Source organism: Diplotaxodon limnothrissa, linkage group LG11 (assembly GCF_057381915.1).
Source record: "Diplotaxodon limnothrissa isolate DT_005_m linkage group LG11, D_limnothrissa_male_GT1.1, whole genome shotgun sequence".
Classification (NCBI taxonomy): domain Eukaryota; kingdom Metazoa; phylum Chordata; class Actinopteri; order Cichliformes; family Cichlidae; genus Diplotaxodon; species Diplotaxodon limnothrissa.
In genome coordinates this window covers 10,355,590-10,374,780 of record NC_140606.1, presented here as the reverse complement: position 1 = coordinate 10,374,780, position 19,191 = coordinate 10,355,590, and the positions used below count along the sequence as shown (strand labels likewise).

General features: G+C 46.7%; 1 protein-coding gene across 1 annotated transcript in view; it reads left to right on the top strand.

Moving 5' to 3' along the window:
• zfpm2a (zinc finger protein, FOG family member 2a) overlaps nucleotides 1-18,056 on the top strand; it is an 89,702-nt gene extending 71,646 nt beyond the window's left edge. Inside the window, exons 6-8 of the mRNA XM_085366806.1 lie at nucleotides 14,119-14,325; nucleotides 14,929-15,156; nucleotides 15,511-18,056. Coding sequence (XP_085222932.1) covers nucleotides 14,119-14,325; nucleotides 14,929-15,156; nucleotides 15,511-18,056 — 2,981 coding nt within the window. The remainder of the gene's footprint in view (nucleotides 1-14,118; nucleotides 14,326-14,928; nucleotides 15,157-15,510) is intronic.
• Nucleotides 18,057-19,191: the final 1,135 nt, after the last annotated feature.

Here is a 19,191-nt window from a genome sequence, read left to right as displayed (position 1 = left end):
AAACACAGAATCAGTCTGTCTCTCAGGCCTCCTGGGCAACATATGGAGCCCTCCAAGTTAGTGTTCAACTTCCCAACGGCTGTTGTGGAAAGTGTGGCTCTAGCTGCGGCCCTCAGAGAGCTAATTAGAAACCCTTGTGCATAAACCTTGCTTGGAAGTTGCTGTGGGCTGCACCAGCCCCAACCAAGGCAGGATCTGTTCTGCCTGTGAGATAATAAACACAATTTGCATATAATGTCAACGTTTGGCATCCTTCAGCGATGGCCGAGGCCGCTCTCATGGCAAGCTTATAAAACATATCGATAAAAATAAATAAATAAAGTTCAGGCAAAACGTCTGATTATTTCCAGCGTTTTGTATGTCAGAGAGATGTTTGGATTCATTCGAGCATTTTTCTATTAGAATTCTAGGTGCTTAAACCCTCACTAATTATCTCTCCCACCCTCCAGTGGTTTAAACTTGTGATTTGTAACAGATAAAAAGCCCCACATAAGGGATCCCCACAAATACATATTTAGCTGCAGAGTAATTAAGCTGTATTAGACTTTCATACCTGCCAGAGTGTAATACTGCACTGTTACACAGTGACGCTTTCAATTAATGAAAACGTCTAAACCAGCACACATGTGGGATCACTATGCCGGGTCTAGCTCCACTGTATTTGTCATGCGCTGTAAGCCAACACAATTACACAGACCTAACATAGTAATTGCTATGTAGCAGCTCTTACAATGGTAGAAATGGAATTACCTCAACAGAAAGTGCTAGCAGGTCTAATGGGAAATGGAGGACGAGAGAGGGGGGGGGCAACCTTTTACTGAACTGTAAATCATGCCTCACTTTTAAGAGGCGGGAAAATAAATAATGTCTGAAAGTGCAATGATTTCAGTGATTTAGGGGAGCTTTTGAGAAGCGTATTACTAGAGCTGACAGCTTGTGGGAGATAGACAGGTTGTGTTAAGAGGAAAGGATAAGAGGCTATGACATTATGTCTGCAGGGTTAAGGTGTCAGAGTCAAAGCGTGAACCACTATTACTGGATCAATACTTCTCAGTTTTGCACTTATCTCTGGCCCAGTGGTTAGCTGCAGCAGCTTTTCTGGATATACACAGGGACTAAAATGCCACTACTGAGCGACCTGCTTCATTTTTGTAACGCTGCAGAGGAGCATTGTAACAAAAAAAAAAGTTAAACATCTGAGCTTTTTTCACAGGGAGTGTTCAATTCTCCACTGAAGAAAAATAAAACGGGTCTGAGGGCCGTTATTCCTCTTGACACTCACCAGAACTGTAGCGCATTTTATTAAAATGCTCTTTTAATTCTGGACGGATGTCAGAAAATACAGGTTCGGCTTTTTATATTGCCATGCAGCGGGGTTTTCTCAAGTCCCGCTGCTGAAATGTGTCCTCAAGGAGAGCGATGTCCACCCTTTTTACGCTTTTAGGTATAAAAACAAAACCAAAAAATGCACTAATGTCATGTCCGCTCTTGCACAGGAAAAAGAACCGCTGTAGCAGTCAAGAAAAAAGAAAAAGCGTGCACTTTCAAGTCTTTCATTAAACTTCTGAAGCCTCCGAGTTAATCCGTGCTGTACATAGAACAAAAACTCAGCATTCAACAATTTAAAAAGCTAAGAAAGAGAGTGGGGGGAGAGAGACACAGGAAAAGAGAGAGAGAGAGAGAGAAATGAGGAGGGGGGAGGGGGAGGAGGTGGGGGGGACTGGCCTGATCGCTACATATTCATATTCCTATGCAGGCGTTATCACTTAAAAGGCTTTCTAATTACAACAACAAGACAAAAACTCCTTGGATTCCTTCCAGACCCGCTAAATGATAAAATAAGCTTGCACTCTCTCTCCTTCTTAATCTCTGCAAAGCACCTTGGAGCCTCATCTCCCAAATACAGGCGAATGAATGTGAAAATGCCATTTAGAGATGCAGGTGTGACATTTGATAAGAAACTTCTGGATTAAATATGTTCTGCTAATGAGGAACCCAGCTACCCCATCAGGGCAAACTATTGGTGGGATTGTGTGCACGCTGATAACATTCCGCACGCAAAACATCCAAATTCATTATTAATAAACAGCCGCAGTCTCTCTATCACACGGAAAGTCTGCATCCTTCAGTGGAGAGACGGGGATGTTGCGTCTCATTAGGAGAGGCTGAGGAAAAGAAGGGGGAGGTACGGGAGGTGTATGTGGCGGGGTAGGGGTATCGACTGTTTTCATATTTAGCTGTTTGGGGCCTTTTTGGGGGGGGGGGGGAGGCGGGTGGTAAGAGACAATTTCAAAGGGTATGTTAATGGTGCATTGAATGTTGGAACAAAAGAGTTGAAAGTTTCAGGGGATCTGGCAGTGAATGTAATACTCTGGCTATAGCTAATACGGAAAAGAGGGGGATAGCAGGCTAAGCCATTGGTGCAGTAGACTGGGAAGTCCCTGGCCCCAACTTGACATTTATAACGATTTGGAGAAGATTAAAGGCGTATTACTGCTGTAGTCCATAATGTGGCTCTGTAATGAGGTGTGAGTGCATTACCGTCCTGCTTCAAACCTTTGAAGGGAAGACACAGGGAGAGCGGTTTCAAAGAACACGGATACTTGACTGTATTGTGGCCACCGCCAGTGAAAGACTCTGAGGCTGGGGAGCCGGAGTGAGGAGGGACTCCAGAGGCCTGCCAGTGGAAGCTGAGGCTGCCACCGTTGAAGCCTTGTCAGTCTAAACCAGCTTAGTTCAGCCAGCCAGCAAAGTGTCTCAGACTGACAGGCAGCACTTTGTTATTCGGACCAGTAACTGGAGGTCCATGTCTGCTGCCTGGAAATATTTTATATTCAAATAGAAATTAGAAATGGAATGTGTTATTTCAGGCACAGAATATGGCAGCTTTTTTTTTAAGGTGCACACAAACTCATAGAGGGAGAAGAATAAAAACAGCTTTAGTAATTCTGCCAACACTCTGTTTTGACAATTATTATTTTTGGCCCAGTGGCTTTTTTTTCTTTTCTTTTTACAGTACATAGCAAAAAAGGGATGTCAGTGCCAACTCTAAAACCAGCCGCACACAAAAAAAATGAATATTCGAAAAGGTAGTTTTTTTAAAAAAACGCTCGCGTTATCTGCAAAAAATAAAAACACAGGTAATTCGGCGTCAGCGTGTGCAAATGAAGGTTGCAGGTGTCGTCCGTCCATTTAAACGCTCTTTATGATGTTAATTAGTTGTTAGCGTAATTTTCCAGCCTCCGCCATCAACCGTGAGAAGTTCAGAGACCTGCTGTTTAAACTGAGAGTCAATGCCATGGCACCGTTTCAAGAGCTCCCGAACAGGACGCCCAGTGATAACGAACAGGTGATGGGGCCTGATGCCTATGGCAGCAGGATATTGCAAAGACAATTGAATTTGTCGGGAGAAATGAATCTTCTGGACAGCGTATCACATGTTAAAACAACACACATTGCATGCAATTTGCTTATGCAGGAGGGTGATAAAGTGTGCTTATTTAAAAGATAAACAAAGGTGGGGAGGTGCGGGTGGAGGGGGGGGGGGGTCTTGTGCAGTAAATTGTGCATGTGTGTTTACTCCCTATGAGTAACGCCAGAGGTTTATAGTCCCAGACACGGGCAGCCGTGCTTTATGGCACCTCTGTTTGTGTGATAGGAGTATTTATGATATTGGAATTTATGTTGCGCTGTGTTCACACTGTCTTGAGTACTGCTGGTGGTCTGTATTTAAATGCACTTAAGGAGATTTGGTGTTTGTGTTCGCGTTTGACTGAAAGCCTTCGGATGATATCACTCTTAAGCGAGAGGTCAGATTCATTATCCTCGCCGTGCTTCGCGCAGACACCCCGGCCCTTCCAAGGTTAAATTCAAAACATTCCGAGCTTTTCGCGAGAAGTGTGAAAGCCGTCCGAATGGAGAGAGGAGTTTCATCTCCTCGGCCCCTTGCTAAGGCTAATCTTAACCCCACCCCACCCAACCCCCCGCAATAACATTTCCACTCCGCTTCCTCCAACTCCAGACATATTTGCTCTCCCTTGCTGCTCGTGTCCCCGTTAAGATTTAAACAGCAAACATAAAATGCGTAAGATAACCTGCGAGAGGCGGGGAGGGAGGGGTTTTGGAGAGACTTGACTCCGAACATTATTTTAAAGACCAGATCTGAGAGCAGCAGTCGGGAGCGATTATCTGCTGTGATCCCTCTCCGATGCACCAGTCATTCATCTGCCGATCCTCCAACCACCACCACCCCCCGCGCGCACACACACGTACAAACGCAGCCCTACGCAAAGGCAGACCCCTAATCATGTCGACACCGTGTGTCAGTGCCATGGATGAGCAAGGCCTAGAGATGAGAACGGCTCTGTAAACACGGGCAGGCAGCAGGGAGCTTCCCTGAACCACCCGCCCACCCCCCACGCTGCTTGGAATAAGCAAAAGAGAAGATTTAGGGATTTTGCGGGGCCCAACTTTGTAGCATCGGCTCAGGGTGTTTTTCCGGGGTGCTGCCGCTGGGATATTGTTCTTAGCTTATAAAGTGCTGCCCGCCCATTATAAGCCCTGTGTTTTTTGTCAGTAGTATTACAATCTTCTCTCTCTATTGCCTTGGATTTGACTCTTTGGTATCTACTGCGTCCCACATATTGTCTACATATTCTGTCGTTGACCTTTGCTGTTGACCTCTCACATTCAGATAAACCAGCAGGATCTTTACGAGGAAGTCTCGTCATACTGCTGACACAGTTTCTTTCTTAAAGTGACCTCTGTATTCACAGACCCGCCCACCCCCGTCAATTATGAACTATCATGATAGAGTAGTAAATCTACTGCGCATCAACTGTGTGTATTCCATAAACAGACTAATACAATTGGCTGTATCAAATGGGATGTATATTAACAACAGTCGACCGTGCTCTCTCTCCCCCTGTCAGGATTCTATTATGGAGCATACTCCCGCCCCTTGTTTTGATACAGCGGTAATTTAAAGACCGATCTTAATTGACTTATTTTTTCCGCATGTCTGTCGGAGCTTGTGCATGCACTGCAATAAGAGTCTTGTTTCTTTATTGGGCCACACACAATGTACTGAGTTCAATTTTACCATTCATAATGAATGCAGCCTCGCCATTCAAATGCAGCCATAAGCACACAGCAGATAAGAATTTAATTAAATGTAGATTAAAACCAAACAGGAAAACACACTGGCTGATAATTTTTTATCACGTCCCCTGGTCATATTTTTTTTCTCCCCCCCCCCCCCCCTTCATACTTTCGACTTGTTCTTCCTTGGGCTACGTCTTTTTTCAGCTTGCCAAAAAAGTGGCGAAACCACCTCGCACATCTCACCGTGGCGCCGTGAGATTGTGTAAAAAATGCAAAACGAGGGGCGGTCACACGATTAATCAGAATCCTCGTGTCTGGGGGAGGAATGGAGGCTGGCGGAGGATTGAGTTGAGGTGGGGGTGGCTGGGAGGGGGTGAGTGCACAGGGGTGCAAGGAAGGAATTAGTTGCTTCATCCCGAATTTGCATCATATTCCAAAAGGACAATCCCAGCACTGTAGGCAAGGGGAAACATATCTCGCTCTCTGCAGGAACAATTAAATATTTCCTACAATGCTGAATAAATGTCACCTTCAGTATCAAATTGTCCATACTTGCTAAACATGTTGTTACAGTGAGTGCCTCGAAAGCATGCCCGAAAAGAGAGGAGCCACAATATTTTATTTATTTAATTTTTTTTAGATGTGGACCACAGCCTCAGCTAACTGTGCACCTCCAGGCACTAATAGTGTGTTGAACTCCACCGGGGATACCAGCGAGCAAGAGACAACTCCAGTCCTTGTCAGGGATTTCCCTCTGTTGGAGCCTTCCACCGGGGGTGCTCGGTTACATGCTAAACACACAGTGTTTGAACATTGCCACCCTGCTCGTCGTCCGTTTTAATTCCAATGAAAACTGACAGCCCTGGTGTTAATGACAAAGTAAACAGAGTTAGTTTCTGTTTTGCTTTTTTTCCTCCTCGGGAAATAAATGCATTAATTTCTCACCATCTGGCGTACTTATCACATAGCATATTTCAGCTTTTCCAACACTTTCAGACAGCTGTTGGGTTACCTGAGTGATTCCGCTCACAGTACGGCGGCTTCTTTTAATCGGAGGTGATGGTGTCATCGCCTGCGTGCACGTGTTCTGTTCTATTTCTTTTGCTCTCTTAATGCTGCTGTTGCATTAGCAGAGAGGTTAGAAACATGGCGCTGGTAAGCGTGGCAGTGGACTTTAGTGTCCGTGCCATCCTCTGCCACCTCCACAGCGGCCGACACCGCCGTGCCGCTGCCTGCCCGGCTGCGCCTGTGCCTGCCTGCCCACCGCGCCGGTGCTGCATCTCAGTTCCACTCTATTACCCTCACGCAGGCGATTGGCCTTTTCTGTGGGGAAAAGAGCAATTTCCTGTCGCAGTCTGTTTGATCAAGTGCTAAACCCTTGTGATCAATAGAGAGACAGATGTCGGCTCCAGATGGCCGCGTGGTGATACCTGGGGCAGAGAGGGGGCTTGCCAGGACGACAGAATGGCAATGAGCAAGGGCAGCGGCTGTGCTCCCGATGCACTAGCCACCGAGACACAATGTGACAAACGCAATTAGGCCTTTTAGCCGCAGATTATTTATTTCTCTCGCAAAAAATTTAATTAGCACATACTTTAAGCAATATGTAGAATTACCGGGGTGCAGAGATGGAGGGCATGCTGGGATGCTGCACGAGTGACTGGTGTGCGTGTCAGAGCGCGTGCGCGCGTGCATCGCTTGTCCTGTGAATACCAAATGAGCGTGCTTGTAAATAAGGCTGGCTTTGCAAATAAAACAAGCACATTTTTAAGGCAGAAATCGGTTGGTGTTCGTAAAGGAAGAAAAAAACAAAACACATAACTCTATAAATTCCGTTCCTCGTGACCAGATCAATAAATGTTGAATTCCAAAAAGGATGACAGGTGCATCTTTCTGGCTCTCTGTCCTTCTGGAGAGGAAAAAAATAACTGCCAGCACCAGAAGGCCAAAATAGACCTTTCCAAATAGGAGAGACAGAGGAGGAGAGAGGCTCCCATTTTTTTAAACGGCAAGCATTTGCATTAGGGCTGGCATCCACCATACACCACAAATACACACACACAATCACGCGCGCACACACATACACCCACACAAATGCAGACTGGCCAGGCAGCCCATGTGGCGTAGGGCCGGAGCCATGTTGGAGGAACCACTGAGGCGCATGGCGATGGCACGTTGCTCTCCCAGGAAAACCAAACGCGTCGCCGTTGGCCCCGCGCCGTTCACCTGCTCCCGCCGAGGCATGATGGGTAGGGGGACACGGGCCACGGGGCCGCAGCTGGAGGGAAGGGAGGGGTAGAGTCTGCCGCGGTGTCCTGTCACGAGGGGTCTTCTGGTCCCATTAGCAGGGCTTGGTCAGGACGGGCCCCCAACCAGCCTGCCGCCGCAGCGGGGGCCGCAGTAAACACATGTCGACTGGCCACAACCAGGACACAGGCAGCACTACCCGCAGAGAAGGAGAGCTAATAGAGTGCTCAATGGGACAAACCTGTCCAAATAAAGAATAAAGCAGAGCGGAGAGAGGAGCCAGTCAGAGCTTTTCCTTTAATAGTCTACTCCACTTTACTGCGGACGAGGAGAAAGCTGACTGTGTGTGTGTGTGGCAGCTAATGAGGGAGAGAGCGAGCTTTGTACTGCAGGAATGTGGCTGTGTATTGTTTCAGACTGACAGCACAGAGATCCGGAAGCTTAAAACGTCCTCAGTAGAAATTTCGTGCTCGTGGGAGAAGGTTTAATTTGTTTGGAAAAACAGAAACGCATCCAAATGTTTTTGTGCATCTTTCTTTTTAAAATAAAAAACAACAAAAAAAGAGAGAGCGAACAGCAAAGCGGTTGACGTGCGGGTAATTCCTCCTATAATTTAATACATTTCATTAGAAAATAAATAAATCTGAAATTGAAATAGTCGGGCTCCGTCATAGCACCCTAATGGAGCAAAAATAGCTGCTAATTCACATTTCTATTTTCTTCTCCCTCAAAAATGATTACAACACCATTACCAGGCAAACATCCCCCTGCCAGCCAGTATCGTTCTCACTGTGCTTAACAAAAAAAGGGGAAAAACTACACAAATCTCCGGAGACCAGCCACGGAAATGTCTTTTAATTTCAAAGTGAAACATTTAATTCTTGCTCTGTGAAACATTTGCTGAATCACATCGTTGCATCATTTTTTTATATATTTTTTTTTCAAAGACTTGATAAACGTGTGTGTTGAAAGACGTTGCTCCTTCTTCTTCAGCTTTTATGTCTTTGTTGCCTGTGAATGTATACAGTAGAGAGCGGCGTGTGTGAGGCTCCCCTGGGAGGACTTTTTAATTTGTGGATTCTGACCCTCGTGCCATTCGCTCAAGGCCATCCATGAGCTCTCGGTACCGGCTATATCTGGAAAAAAAAAAAAACACTTGATACTAAAATTAGTCCAGACACTGTAGTAGTGCAGAACGAGAGGAAAAATCTTGAGGAAGAGAGAGAGACAGACAGAGAGGTGTGTGTTTGGTGGGGGTGGGGGGGTCAGGCTCAAGTCAGGGCTCTGTAAACACATATTTACTGAACAACATTTATTATTACCCTGGAAAAAAGGACACTGTCTTCCTGCCAGACTTCTGAATTTTAATATATATTTTAATATAAAACATGTTGAAAAGTGACTAAACCACTCATGCAATTGCAGAAATGTGGCAACAACACACGCACGCACACATTTAAATAAAGAAAAGAGTGAGAAACATGAAACATAGCCCTGCGCACACCTAATATTCAGCCACAGATCGAATAGAAATGAGGTCGGGCGGATTCCTTTTGAGCCAAACGCCTTTTTTTTCTTTGTGAGAGTAAAATCTTTAGCACCTACCTGCAAGGATGTATAGGCAGACTGGCATCTGTGCTTGCCCTGCCATGTCTGAGGCATCTCTGCATCATCGTGGCAAAAAAAAAAAAAAAAAAATCATCCAAGGACTGCAAGCTTGAGCAGGAGAAGAGTGCCTCCTAGTGGCAGAGAGCAAGCATGAACAGGATTGGAGGAAGCAGAGAGTGAAAGGGAGGGAGAGTCAATCTGTGTCAGAGCCTCGTGAAATAATAGTAGAGTCAGCTAATTCTAGTTTAGTGTACCGTCAATAATAGTAAGCTTGTTTGACCCCGCGAATGATGTTCCAGCTCGGGTCCAAGCTCAGCGCTTTCCTTTCTTGCCGCCGGCTCGCTCTGGCTCGGGGGACTGTGACGGCTGGTTTGACAGCCGTGAGTCATCCTAATGTGCTCGACTCTGGTGATCCAGAAACAGTCCAAATATTTACCAGTATTCACGAGGAGGATGTGTTTAGCGTTTGTCACGGCACCATCGGGTCCGCTCGTCAGGTGCAGATACAGATATTATTCATCCACGTATTAGTATTTCCACCGGATCCGTTGGGTTGGCGGGTAGGGAGGAAGTTGTTTATTGTGTCAGGTTGTAATTCACTCCTTCTCTGATTGGAGCTTTGTGAAAGCTAAAAAGAAGAAGAAGAAGCGGTGACTAACGGTGCACAGCTACTTGATATTCGTAGGTGCAAGCAGCTTGTTCCCATTTGACCAGGAGGAGTCGGAGCTGATTTAAAGACAAGAAGAGTAGAGGTCTTTAATTACAACCCTCTCTGTGGCTTCAGGCACCACTGGCCTCACTTCACAATTAAGACCAGCAGTTAGCGCAGAGCCAACAGACGGAGACGAGCACTTTAAGAAGCCGAGGGAAAAAAAGAAAAAAGAAGTCTCCACAACATCATTCTTGACAAAGGAACATCTTTTTTCTTGTCTTTTTTTGCTATCTAGAATTAGATATTTTAACCTTTTGCTCTTTTCTACAACATAATGGGATCAGCAAGCACTTCGGCACAAGTATACCTCACAGATCTCCCTTTCAAGCTCGGCCATTTCTTCACCTGCAGAGTGTTTCTTTGTAACACATGACCCCACGATGCATTCAGATAATGCCGACGGGCCGGCGTTAGTGTTCCCAGAAGCACCGTTCAACCCCTCCCATAACACACAGGCTGGTATGCAGCGGGACTGTACTCCAGTGCCGTAATGGCCTCTGCAACGGTAATGTGTTTGGACAGATGGGAGAGGCAAGTGCTGATGTGCTTAACTACGCATTTTACAGCTAAACTATTAAAGAGTTGTGCTGTTTACACACCAACATTTGAATACCTGTCTTCAGGCCAGTTTAATTATCCGGGCCCTTCTGTTATTTCTGCTGCTTTGTTGTCTCTCAGCTTTTCGCACGAGGCATGAGAGATTTGTTTGCAACTTCATTAAGATATGGCGCTGGTGGTGGTGGTAGCGGTTTGCAGGGTGCACAAAAAAAAAGAAAAATAAAGGGGGGGAAGAAAAATATTTGAAAAAATTCCTGCTCAAGTATCTCATATTCTCTTCTACCAACACCACCCCCCAACACACACACCCACCCATCCACACAGATACTGTACACATCCGTTTTTCTTATAAAGTCATTTAAAGTGAGAAAATTTAAAAATGCCCCTGTGATGCGTGCACTTTGAAATCTCTCAGGGCTTTAGGCAAAGGGGAGGGGACAGACGCCCCCAGTGCCTGCGATTCATCCTGAGACGTTTGATTAGTTTATGAGTGCTTATAGAGGGGTGGGGGGGAGAGAAGGGTTTGCATTATAATTTTTGTTTCATGAATTCCTTCATATGTTCATCTTCAGCTGCGCGTTCAAATAAACCATTAATCAAACAGAGGAGAAGAGAAGGGAGAGGGCATTTAGCCAGCAGAGCCACAGTCTCGGGGCCTCAGTGAGCTGGTGGATATGGTATTGAGAGACTGTAGGAAGCAGTGGTTTTTAATTATCTGGACTACGTACAGGATGCCGTTTTTGATTGTTTTAATGAGGCAGCTGGCCTATTGTCTCCCCTTAATTCCTCCATTGTTTTTAGAATATGTCATAGTTCTTTATTCTTTTATCAGGTGCTCTGCAGGAGGATTTAGACAATAGCCTTCATTCCAACTGCATTGGCCACTGCACAAAGGCAGCTCACACTGCAGACAGCAGGCAAACAAGTGCAAATCACAAGCTGCACTTTTCCCAGCCTTTTCCCCCAGTTTCACAACTTAACGCTTTTGGTCTTTCACTCTTAACTCTTGACCCTCACTCCCACCCCCCTCGCACACATACCCCCACCCCTGCTTTCCTTTCCTTTCTTTCATTTCCCATTGCACCATGGGCATAGGTGGCCCGCCCCGTGTTTCTGTGATTTAAATCACCTGTCACGGAAAAGGGCCATCAGAGGCAAACAGGCATGACGGATTTTTCGAGAGCGCTCCTTCATGGGGTATTTGTTTTTTGTCTGTTGCCCACCTGACGCCTCCACGCAGTCGCTTTTCAGAGCCTTGTATCTCCATATGTGCATGAAACGGACATGTTTCTGCACACTCGTTCTGTGAATGCACACATCTCTGCGCGCCCGCACCGTGGGCACGCATACGCATGCATGTTTGTTTATGTGAGGATGCTATGGCTGCACACTTAATCATATCAATTTCAGATTTGTGACACAAAGCTACGCAAAGGATGCATGTCAAGTCTGAATGTAGATGCGTAACGTGTAGAGCTGTAATAATCAAAAATCAGAGGGGAAGCAGCTGCTTGTTTCCAGTTCTCATTCTGATGACAATATGCTTTAAACTACACTTATAATCCTGCAGCCTGAGCTCATGTACCTTACTAGCCTGTCTTGGTTGAGTGAGTGAGTGGAACGAGCAGAGTGCTGCCTCTGTGTTTTGTGCGGCTCACTAAAACTGGGACATGCAGTCCTAAAAAACTCACTCCCAGCATTCTCACACACAACAGATGGATCTGTAGCATTCTTGGCTGAAGGGATGCAATCTGAGCGCATATTCCTCCATGAAAATGCAGTTTAAAAAAAAAAAAAAGGCGAAAGATTTCCATCAGACTCCACATAATCTGCTTCATTTTCAGCTGAGAGAGCATACAGCATCTTTGATTTTGATTGATCTTCCCCACCCCACCCAAGAAAACACTGATTTGTATCTGAGCGCCGAGGCCTCGTTGGTAATTCCCTTTGTAAGCGCGTTTTTGAACTAAGGAATCCTCGCGGAGGAGAGAAACTTTTTTTTTGTGGCTATGGCTGCGATATATTCCACCGCCATTGTCAGTGGCAGTTTGTATCTACCTTGATGGTAACTTGGGCAGACAGTGGAGAGGAGTTTTGTTATTTTAATTAGGAGATAAAAATTCAAAGGGCCTCTCCAGGCAGTGTGTGGTATGACAGAATCAAAACGATGAAGTGGAGCGGCCTGAAGTGTGTGTCTCGTCACAGCAGATTGGACGACAGATAGGCACTGCTCTTTAAAGTGGCGCTGGGACGCACGCGCCCATGCACACACACACTCAAGGGGAAGGGGAAGTGTGCACACAAATGGGACTTTGAGAGATAGCATATTTTAATACCATTTCAGTCCTTTGACACATTTGTGCTGGTCTAATTTCCAGTGCTTCACCAGCAGATAGGAGAGGGCTAGAGAGGTTTTAATCAGGACAGTGATGCGAAATCTTAAATATTCAATTTCCTGTTGAAATAACGGGGCACCTCATTCTGCAGACTTAACAGCGATTTGGACGTAACGCGTGCCGTGGCGGCGTAAAGACTTGGCGGCTCCGTCTCTGTGGCCGTGCCTCTAATAAACAGACAGAAAAGTGGATTGCTCCTTCTTGCACCTTCGCCGTGTCTGCAGGGCGGTTTTAAACCTGGTGATTCACAGGTTTTGTGTAAACATGAGTAATCAGTGTTGCCCATGTGCCGGGGCTTTCTATAGCAGTGTCCCCCTGCCTTCACACCTCTCCTCAGGACTCTCTTTATTCCGCATCAGCCAGGGCTCAAATCACATGTCTCCCGTCGCCGCCTCCCCCCTTCTCAGCCTGACACTCCGTCGGTATGTTTGCACATCTTTGAAAGCTAACAGCACGCTTTAATTAATTGTCCAGCTTTCCTCAGAAACAATGTCCTAATTCTGCCATTTAGCGGCGGCGTATCATAGTTTGTTGTTATCTCCCCAGCCAGATTTCTGTAAATAGTCATATTAAAAACTTTAATCTCTTCAATGGAAAATGAAGTGCAGCTGAAAAGCCTGTCATGTGTTGAGATAAATATTATCTAAGCTAAAACCTTCACTCTCTCCCTCTGCCACCCTCCCTCCCTGCTTCCTCCTGCACACCGCCCCACCCCACCCTTTCTCCGACTTAATGAATATGTTCAGAAGATTTCAGAGGAATGTTTAATCCCAAAACACAACAATCTAATATTATGGAGGCCCTGTCTCAGTGTTCTAGCTGACTACAGCACTCTAGACTACAGTTTAGCCCAGCTGAGGTGCACTTTGCTTCTGGATATGAGTGCCAGGAGCCTTGAAAGAAATTTGAGTGGCAGTAAAAAAAAAGATGAAGGATATTCACCAAAATTATCGAGAAAATAAAAGTACGCGAGATTTGTGCCCTCACGCCAACGTAAACAGTCACCCTGCTCACGGTGCTGAAAAATGACATTTAAAAAAAGCGAGTGTCTTTCAGGAGAGTGCGAAGAATCTACACATCTCAGTGTTTTCATTGATACAGCAGAAAGAAAGAAAAACTGTCGCACTAAAAACTGCTGCCAGCTTGCTGACAGTTATCAAGAGTAATATTGGCGCTGACTTTAGAAAACACATGTTCCTGCTAAGAACTTTCCGTTCTGGTTTATTTTTTTGTCATTTTGATGACCTGACCCTTTGTATTTCTGACGATTTGTTATTTAAGAATACTATCAAGACTTCAGGATGATTCATTCAAGCTCCGCAGTTACGCAACACCCATTCAAGTGTTTGACTTGTGCGCAAGCAATTACCATTTCTCCTTCTGCGTAATGCTCTGACATTTAAGACCAGAATTAGTCGCGCGCGCACGAAACGGCGCTCTCTCCTCCCTCGCAGCAGGCGTTTAAACGTCTCCTCTATCTCCTGTTTTGTCCAGGTGGCCAACTGTGGTGCACTACCACCAAGAACATGATGGAGGGCGAGGAGCTGGTGGCGTTTGCGGTGGACTTTGACTCCCGTCTGCAGCCGGTGAACCACATGTCTCTGAGTGAGGGCATGTACCCAGCCAGGCTGCTGGACAGCATCCAGCTCCTGCCGCAGCAGGCCGCCATGGCTTCCATCCTGCCCACTGCCATCGTCAACAGTGAGTGTCTGCACATGCACCGGCACCGGAGCTGGAACGAGATGTGCTTTTGTTTAGACATGCACAATCGCACTTCTGTTCTGTCTCTCTCTCACACACACACACACACACACACCAGTCCACAGCCTGCACTCAGTCACCTGCTTAACAAGGAGCGTCGTCTCCGCCCGGGCGTAGATTAACCCAGATGAGTCTCTGCGCTGGAGATAAGAGCCATCGACCTTCAAGTTTGGGGGGGTTCACATAAACACACTGAGGCTCGAACTAACGTGTTAATTGCAAAATACACGCCTCATGCAAATAGTGTGTTTGTTTACTTAGCGAGGGCTATCTGGGTTCAGCTCGACAGGGAGGCTTCTGTAAGCAGATGGTCCAGTGTTCTTGTTTGCCCTTGAGAAAGGGCACCAACCCACTGGTAGCAACACAGCGATATGCTGCAGCCGAGGATTTGGTGGAAAAGCCTTTAACGCAGGCTTTGAGAGGCAGGACTGTAGACGTATGAGAGGAGCTTGCGCAGGCCCTTTATCTGTAAATATAAAAGTGCTGTTTGTATCCTGATGTCACATCCCCTCTGTCCCTTTCTGTCTCCCCACCCCTCTCCAGAGGACATCTTCCCCTGCAAAGCATGTGGAATCTGGTTTAGGAGCGAGAGGAACCTGCAGGCTCATCTCATGTACTACTGCAGCGGGCGGCAGAGGGAGCCAGAGACGGTGGTGGAGGAGAATGACAGTGGCCCACACCAGACCCCCAGTATCTGTCCCTTTCCACAGTGCAATAAGAGCTTCTCCGGACCCAGGGCCCTAGAAATGCACTTGAGCACCTCGCACAGTGGTGAGTATTAAGGTCATGGGTCAGAGAGGCAACAGATATCTTTTTTTCTTTTTTTTTTTAATGTATGGATCCCCCAAAAGCCAAAGTTCACTAAATATTAAATGAAAGCCTGCATTTATTCACATGGTCTTTAGGCTGGCTTGAAAAAAACCCCAACTGTCATATATTTTGAGGAATATACATATCGTACTGTCAGCTGGTATAGTTGACAGTTTATCCTTGAGCCATAAAAAATAGAGTGGATGGGAATAAGCTTGGCATAATGCATGAGTGTTTGATGGTTTCTACAGTTAACTCTAAAGGAGAAGTGGGAGGCGAGATTCTGAGCATTTTTCCCTTTTATCTCCTTCACAGGTGTCAAAATGGAAGAGAGCCTCCCTCCTGGCACCAGCTTGAAATGCACAATCTGTAACTACACGGCAGATTCTCTTATTACATTCCAGCATCACATCATGTCTCACCTGTCACAGGCGGCCTTCAGATGCAATCACTGCCATATCAGCTTCCAGAGCCACAGGGAACTCTTACAGCATCAGGACTTACATGGGCACGGCAGCAAACTTCACAGGGAAGGTAACGGCACAGAGCACTCCCCCAGGGGGCCGGAGGAAAGCCTCCAGCAGCAGCAGCAGCAGCAGCAGGCCCGCACTGAGCTGGCCAACAGGAAGGACGCTCTGCTCGGAAGTCCCAAAGGGACCCTCAACAAGGAGACCAGCACAGACGGGGAAGCTGACAAGACTGAGAAGAAGCCCATGCTGTCTGTTCAGAAGGGAGAGGCCCACCCAGGCAGCAAAGCCAGTTTTTCTTACACTAGGATCAAGTCTGAGCCCTCCAGCCCCCGACTGGCCTCCTCCCCTGTGCAGCATAACATGCCTACATTTCCCATGGGCCCCTTCTTGTCTCAGTTTGCGTTCTCCCAAGACATTTCAGTAGTCCCGCAGGCTTCTGAGATTCTGGCTAAAATGTCAGAGCTAGTTCACCGGAGGCTGCGCCACGGAGGGAACAGCTACCCCCCTGTCATCTACAGTCCTCTTATGCCCAAAGGGGCCACCTGTTTTGAATGCAATATCACCTTCAGCAACCTGGACAACTATTTGGTCCACAAAAAGCACTACTGTAACAGCCGCTGGCAGCACATGGCCAAGTCCCCCGACTTCTCTGCCCTCTCGGATAAGGTCCCCGAGGCGGTCAGCCCCAACAGCGGTCACAGTTCTGTTAGCATGTTGGCCGGCTGCCACCCGTCGGAGGCTGACAGCCACCTCATGCAGTCAGCTTGCCTGAACTCCAGCGTGTTGGACATGATCAACGCTGGGGCTAAAGGCCCCGATAAGGATCTAGCAGGACAGGTGAAGAAGGTCTCCACGCCAACTGGGGCTGAGGAGAGGCTGAATGACAAGCAGATGGAGGGGAAGAGCCCCAGCACAGGTTTGGTGGAAAGTGACAACGATCCGACCAAGACGACTTGCGACGCCTGTAATATCACGTTCAGTCGTCACGAGACCTACATGGTCCACAAGCAGTACTACTGCGCCACTCGTCATGATCCCCCCATGAAACGCATGCCCACCAACAAGGTGCCCTCCATGCAGAGAACCATGAGGAGTCGTAAGCGCAGGAAGATGTATGAGATGTGTCTCCCGGATCAGGACCACCAGAGGCCCCCTATGGGTCAGCCAGGTTTCCTTGGGGTTCCTCCCATGAACCCTTGCACATCCCAGGAAGCTGTAGAGAGCCTTTCAGACCGCTTCCATCCCCGCTGTGATATGTTCCCAAGTATGGTACCTAAACACCTGGAGGCATCTCTGACTGTCACCAAACCCGTTCTGGCTCCCAAATGCAACATCGTGGAGCCACAGGAGCTGGACGCTCCCATTGACCTTAGCAAAAAATGCTCGCCAGTATCCGACAAGTCATGTAGCTCTCCCAAAAGACTTTTGGACTATCATGAATGCGCAGTGTGCAAGATAAGTTTTAACAAAGTGGAGAACTACCTGGCGCACAAACAGAACTTTTGCCCCGCAACGGCCGCCGCCACTGCCGCACAGCAGCAGCAGCCACAACAGCAACAACAGCACAATGAGAGCGGCGGCCTGGAGACGACCATGTTCCCAGATGTGAAGAGTGAAAGCAGCGGTAACCCGGATGAAGTCTACGATAAGAACCCAGGCAAATGTGAGAAGAATGGCAACGGGAAGGTGATGGTGCAGAATGGAGGCATGTTTCCTCCACACCTGGGGCCCGTGCCGGGTCTCAAGTCTTTCGCTGAACCCCAGCTCATCCCATCAAAAGAGGACAGCAAGAATATGTTTCTGCCCCACTGCCTCTACCCTGGAGCAATAAAGAAGGTCAAAGGTCCTGAGCAAATATCGCCGTATTTTGGGATAAAACCAACTGACTACGGGGGGCCAGCGGTGCAGGGAGAGACCGGTGAACAGGAGCAAAGTGTTAATGGGGGAGGAGGTGCTGGAGGAGGAGAGACGGGAACAACCAGAGAGCAGGCCACACAGCCTGCTGCTAACGGCTGCCCTCACCCTGGCAAGGAACCCCTTCCCCTCCTGCCCAAAAACCGAGGCATGGTCATTGTCAACGGGGGGCATAAGTCCGAGGAGCGTTCAGGCACAGCACCGCCGCAGCAAGAGAACCAGCCCCAGCCAGACAGCCAGCCCCCCAATCCCTCACCGACGTGGGCCACCGAAAATCAGACCGACTCCAACGAGAACATGTCGCCTTCCTCCAAGTCCCCAAACGAGGAGGCGGTGCCCACAGCCAATAAGGGCGTGAACGGCTCCGGAAGCGGCAAGTACTGCCGCCTCTGTGACATCCAGTTCAACAACCTGTCAAACTTTATTACCCATAAGAAGTTTTACTGTTCGTCACATGCTGCCGAGCATGTAAAATAAGAGAAGACACGTTCTTCATCCTCCCCCTCGCTCCTTCCCCCGACACCTTCCCCCCCTTACTGACTTTTCCTCCTTTCTTTTTTTTTGGTACACTGTTGTGTCTGGAATAGTGCATCATGCAGTGCTAACCGCTGCTTGTGGACAATCAAGAGAAGCTTCTTCTTTCATCGTTTTAAGACTTACAAATGCAAAACCATTGGTTTAAAAAAACAAAGAAAAGAAAAGAAAAAGAAAAATGGATCAAGAATAATATTGGTGCCACTTTCACATTAATTTATTTTACAATCAGTATTAATAGGAGTAGTGGTCTTAATTTAAATTCAAAATGAAATTTATATCAGAGTTGTTTGTAATGTTATTGTATAGTCATTCTTGTGTAGCACACATATTGTTTACACTGTAATGTAGGCTCAATGAAACAATAGACAATACAAAAATGAGATGCATTTTAGACACAAAAATAGCTACTGAGGCACTTGTGTATTCTTATTTGCTGTACCAGTTTCTGTATATGGCCAAAATGTCACTTGCAGTTTGCTACTAATGACTTGTTAGCCTTAAAAAGCCGCCGTTTTGGGGGGGTGGGTGGGGGTGATCACCTGGCACAACCCTGCATCTCACATTTTGGCATATACACATGGCTTTGCATACATATGTGGCTGTTTGTCCCTGTCTCTTTTCTTCAACTCAGATGTGGATGTTTTCATGAGGATGGCAGCATTCTTGTATAGTACTCGTATTTCTGTTTGATGATACACTTTGGTCTCCCTTTTTCAAATTTTGCTCTCAATGCAATACTTTGTAAATGAGGGAACATTACTGAAAGCAGTATTACGAAATGGGGACTGTGCATATAATTATTTGTAACCCCATTGGGAATTTAAAAACAAAAAGAGAAAAAAAAAAAAAAGCAAGTTGTACAAGAATTAAGTTTATTGCTGACGAACAAGATGGGTTGGGAGGTCAGTGGGGGATACTGATGTAAAATGATCATTCCAATGTCCTGATTATGGGAGAAAATGTTTCTTAAAACGTTGTTGCTATGCATGTATATGGATGGAATTAAATTCCAGATCTGTTGGAAATTTTTATTTTGATGTGGTGTCATAATTAAACTTAAATCCTCAGGATAAAC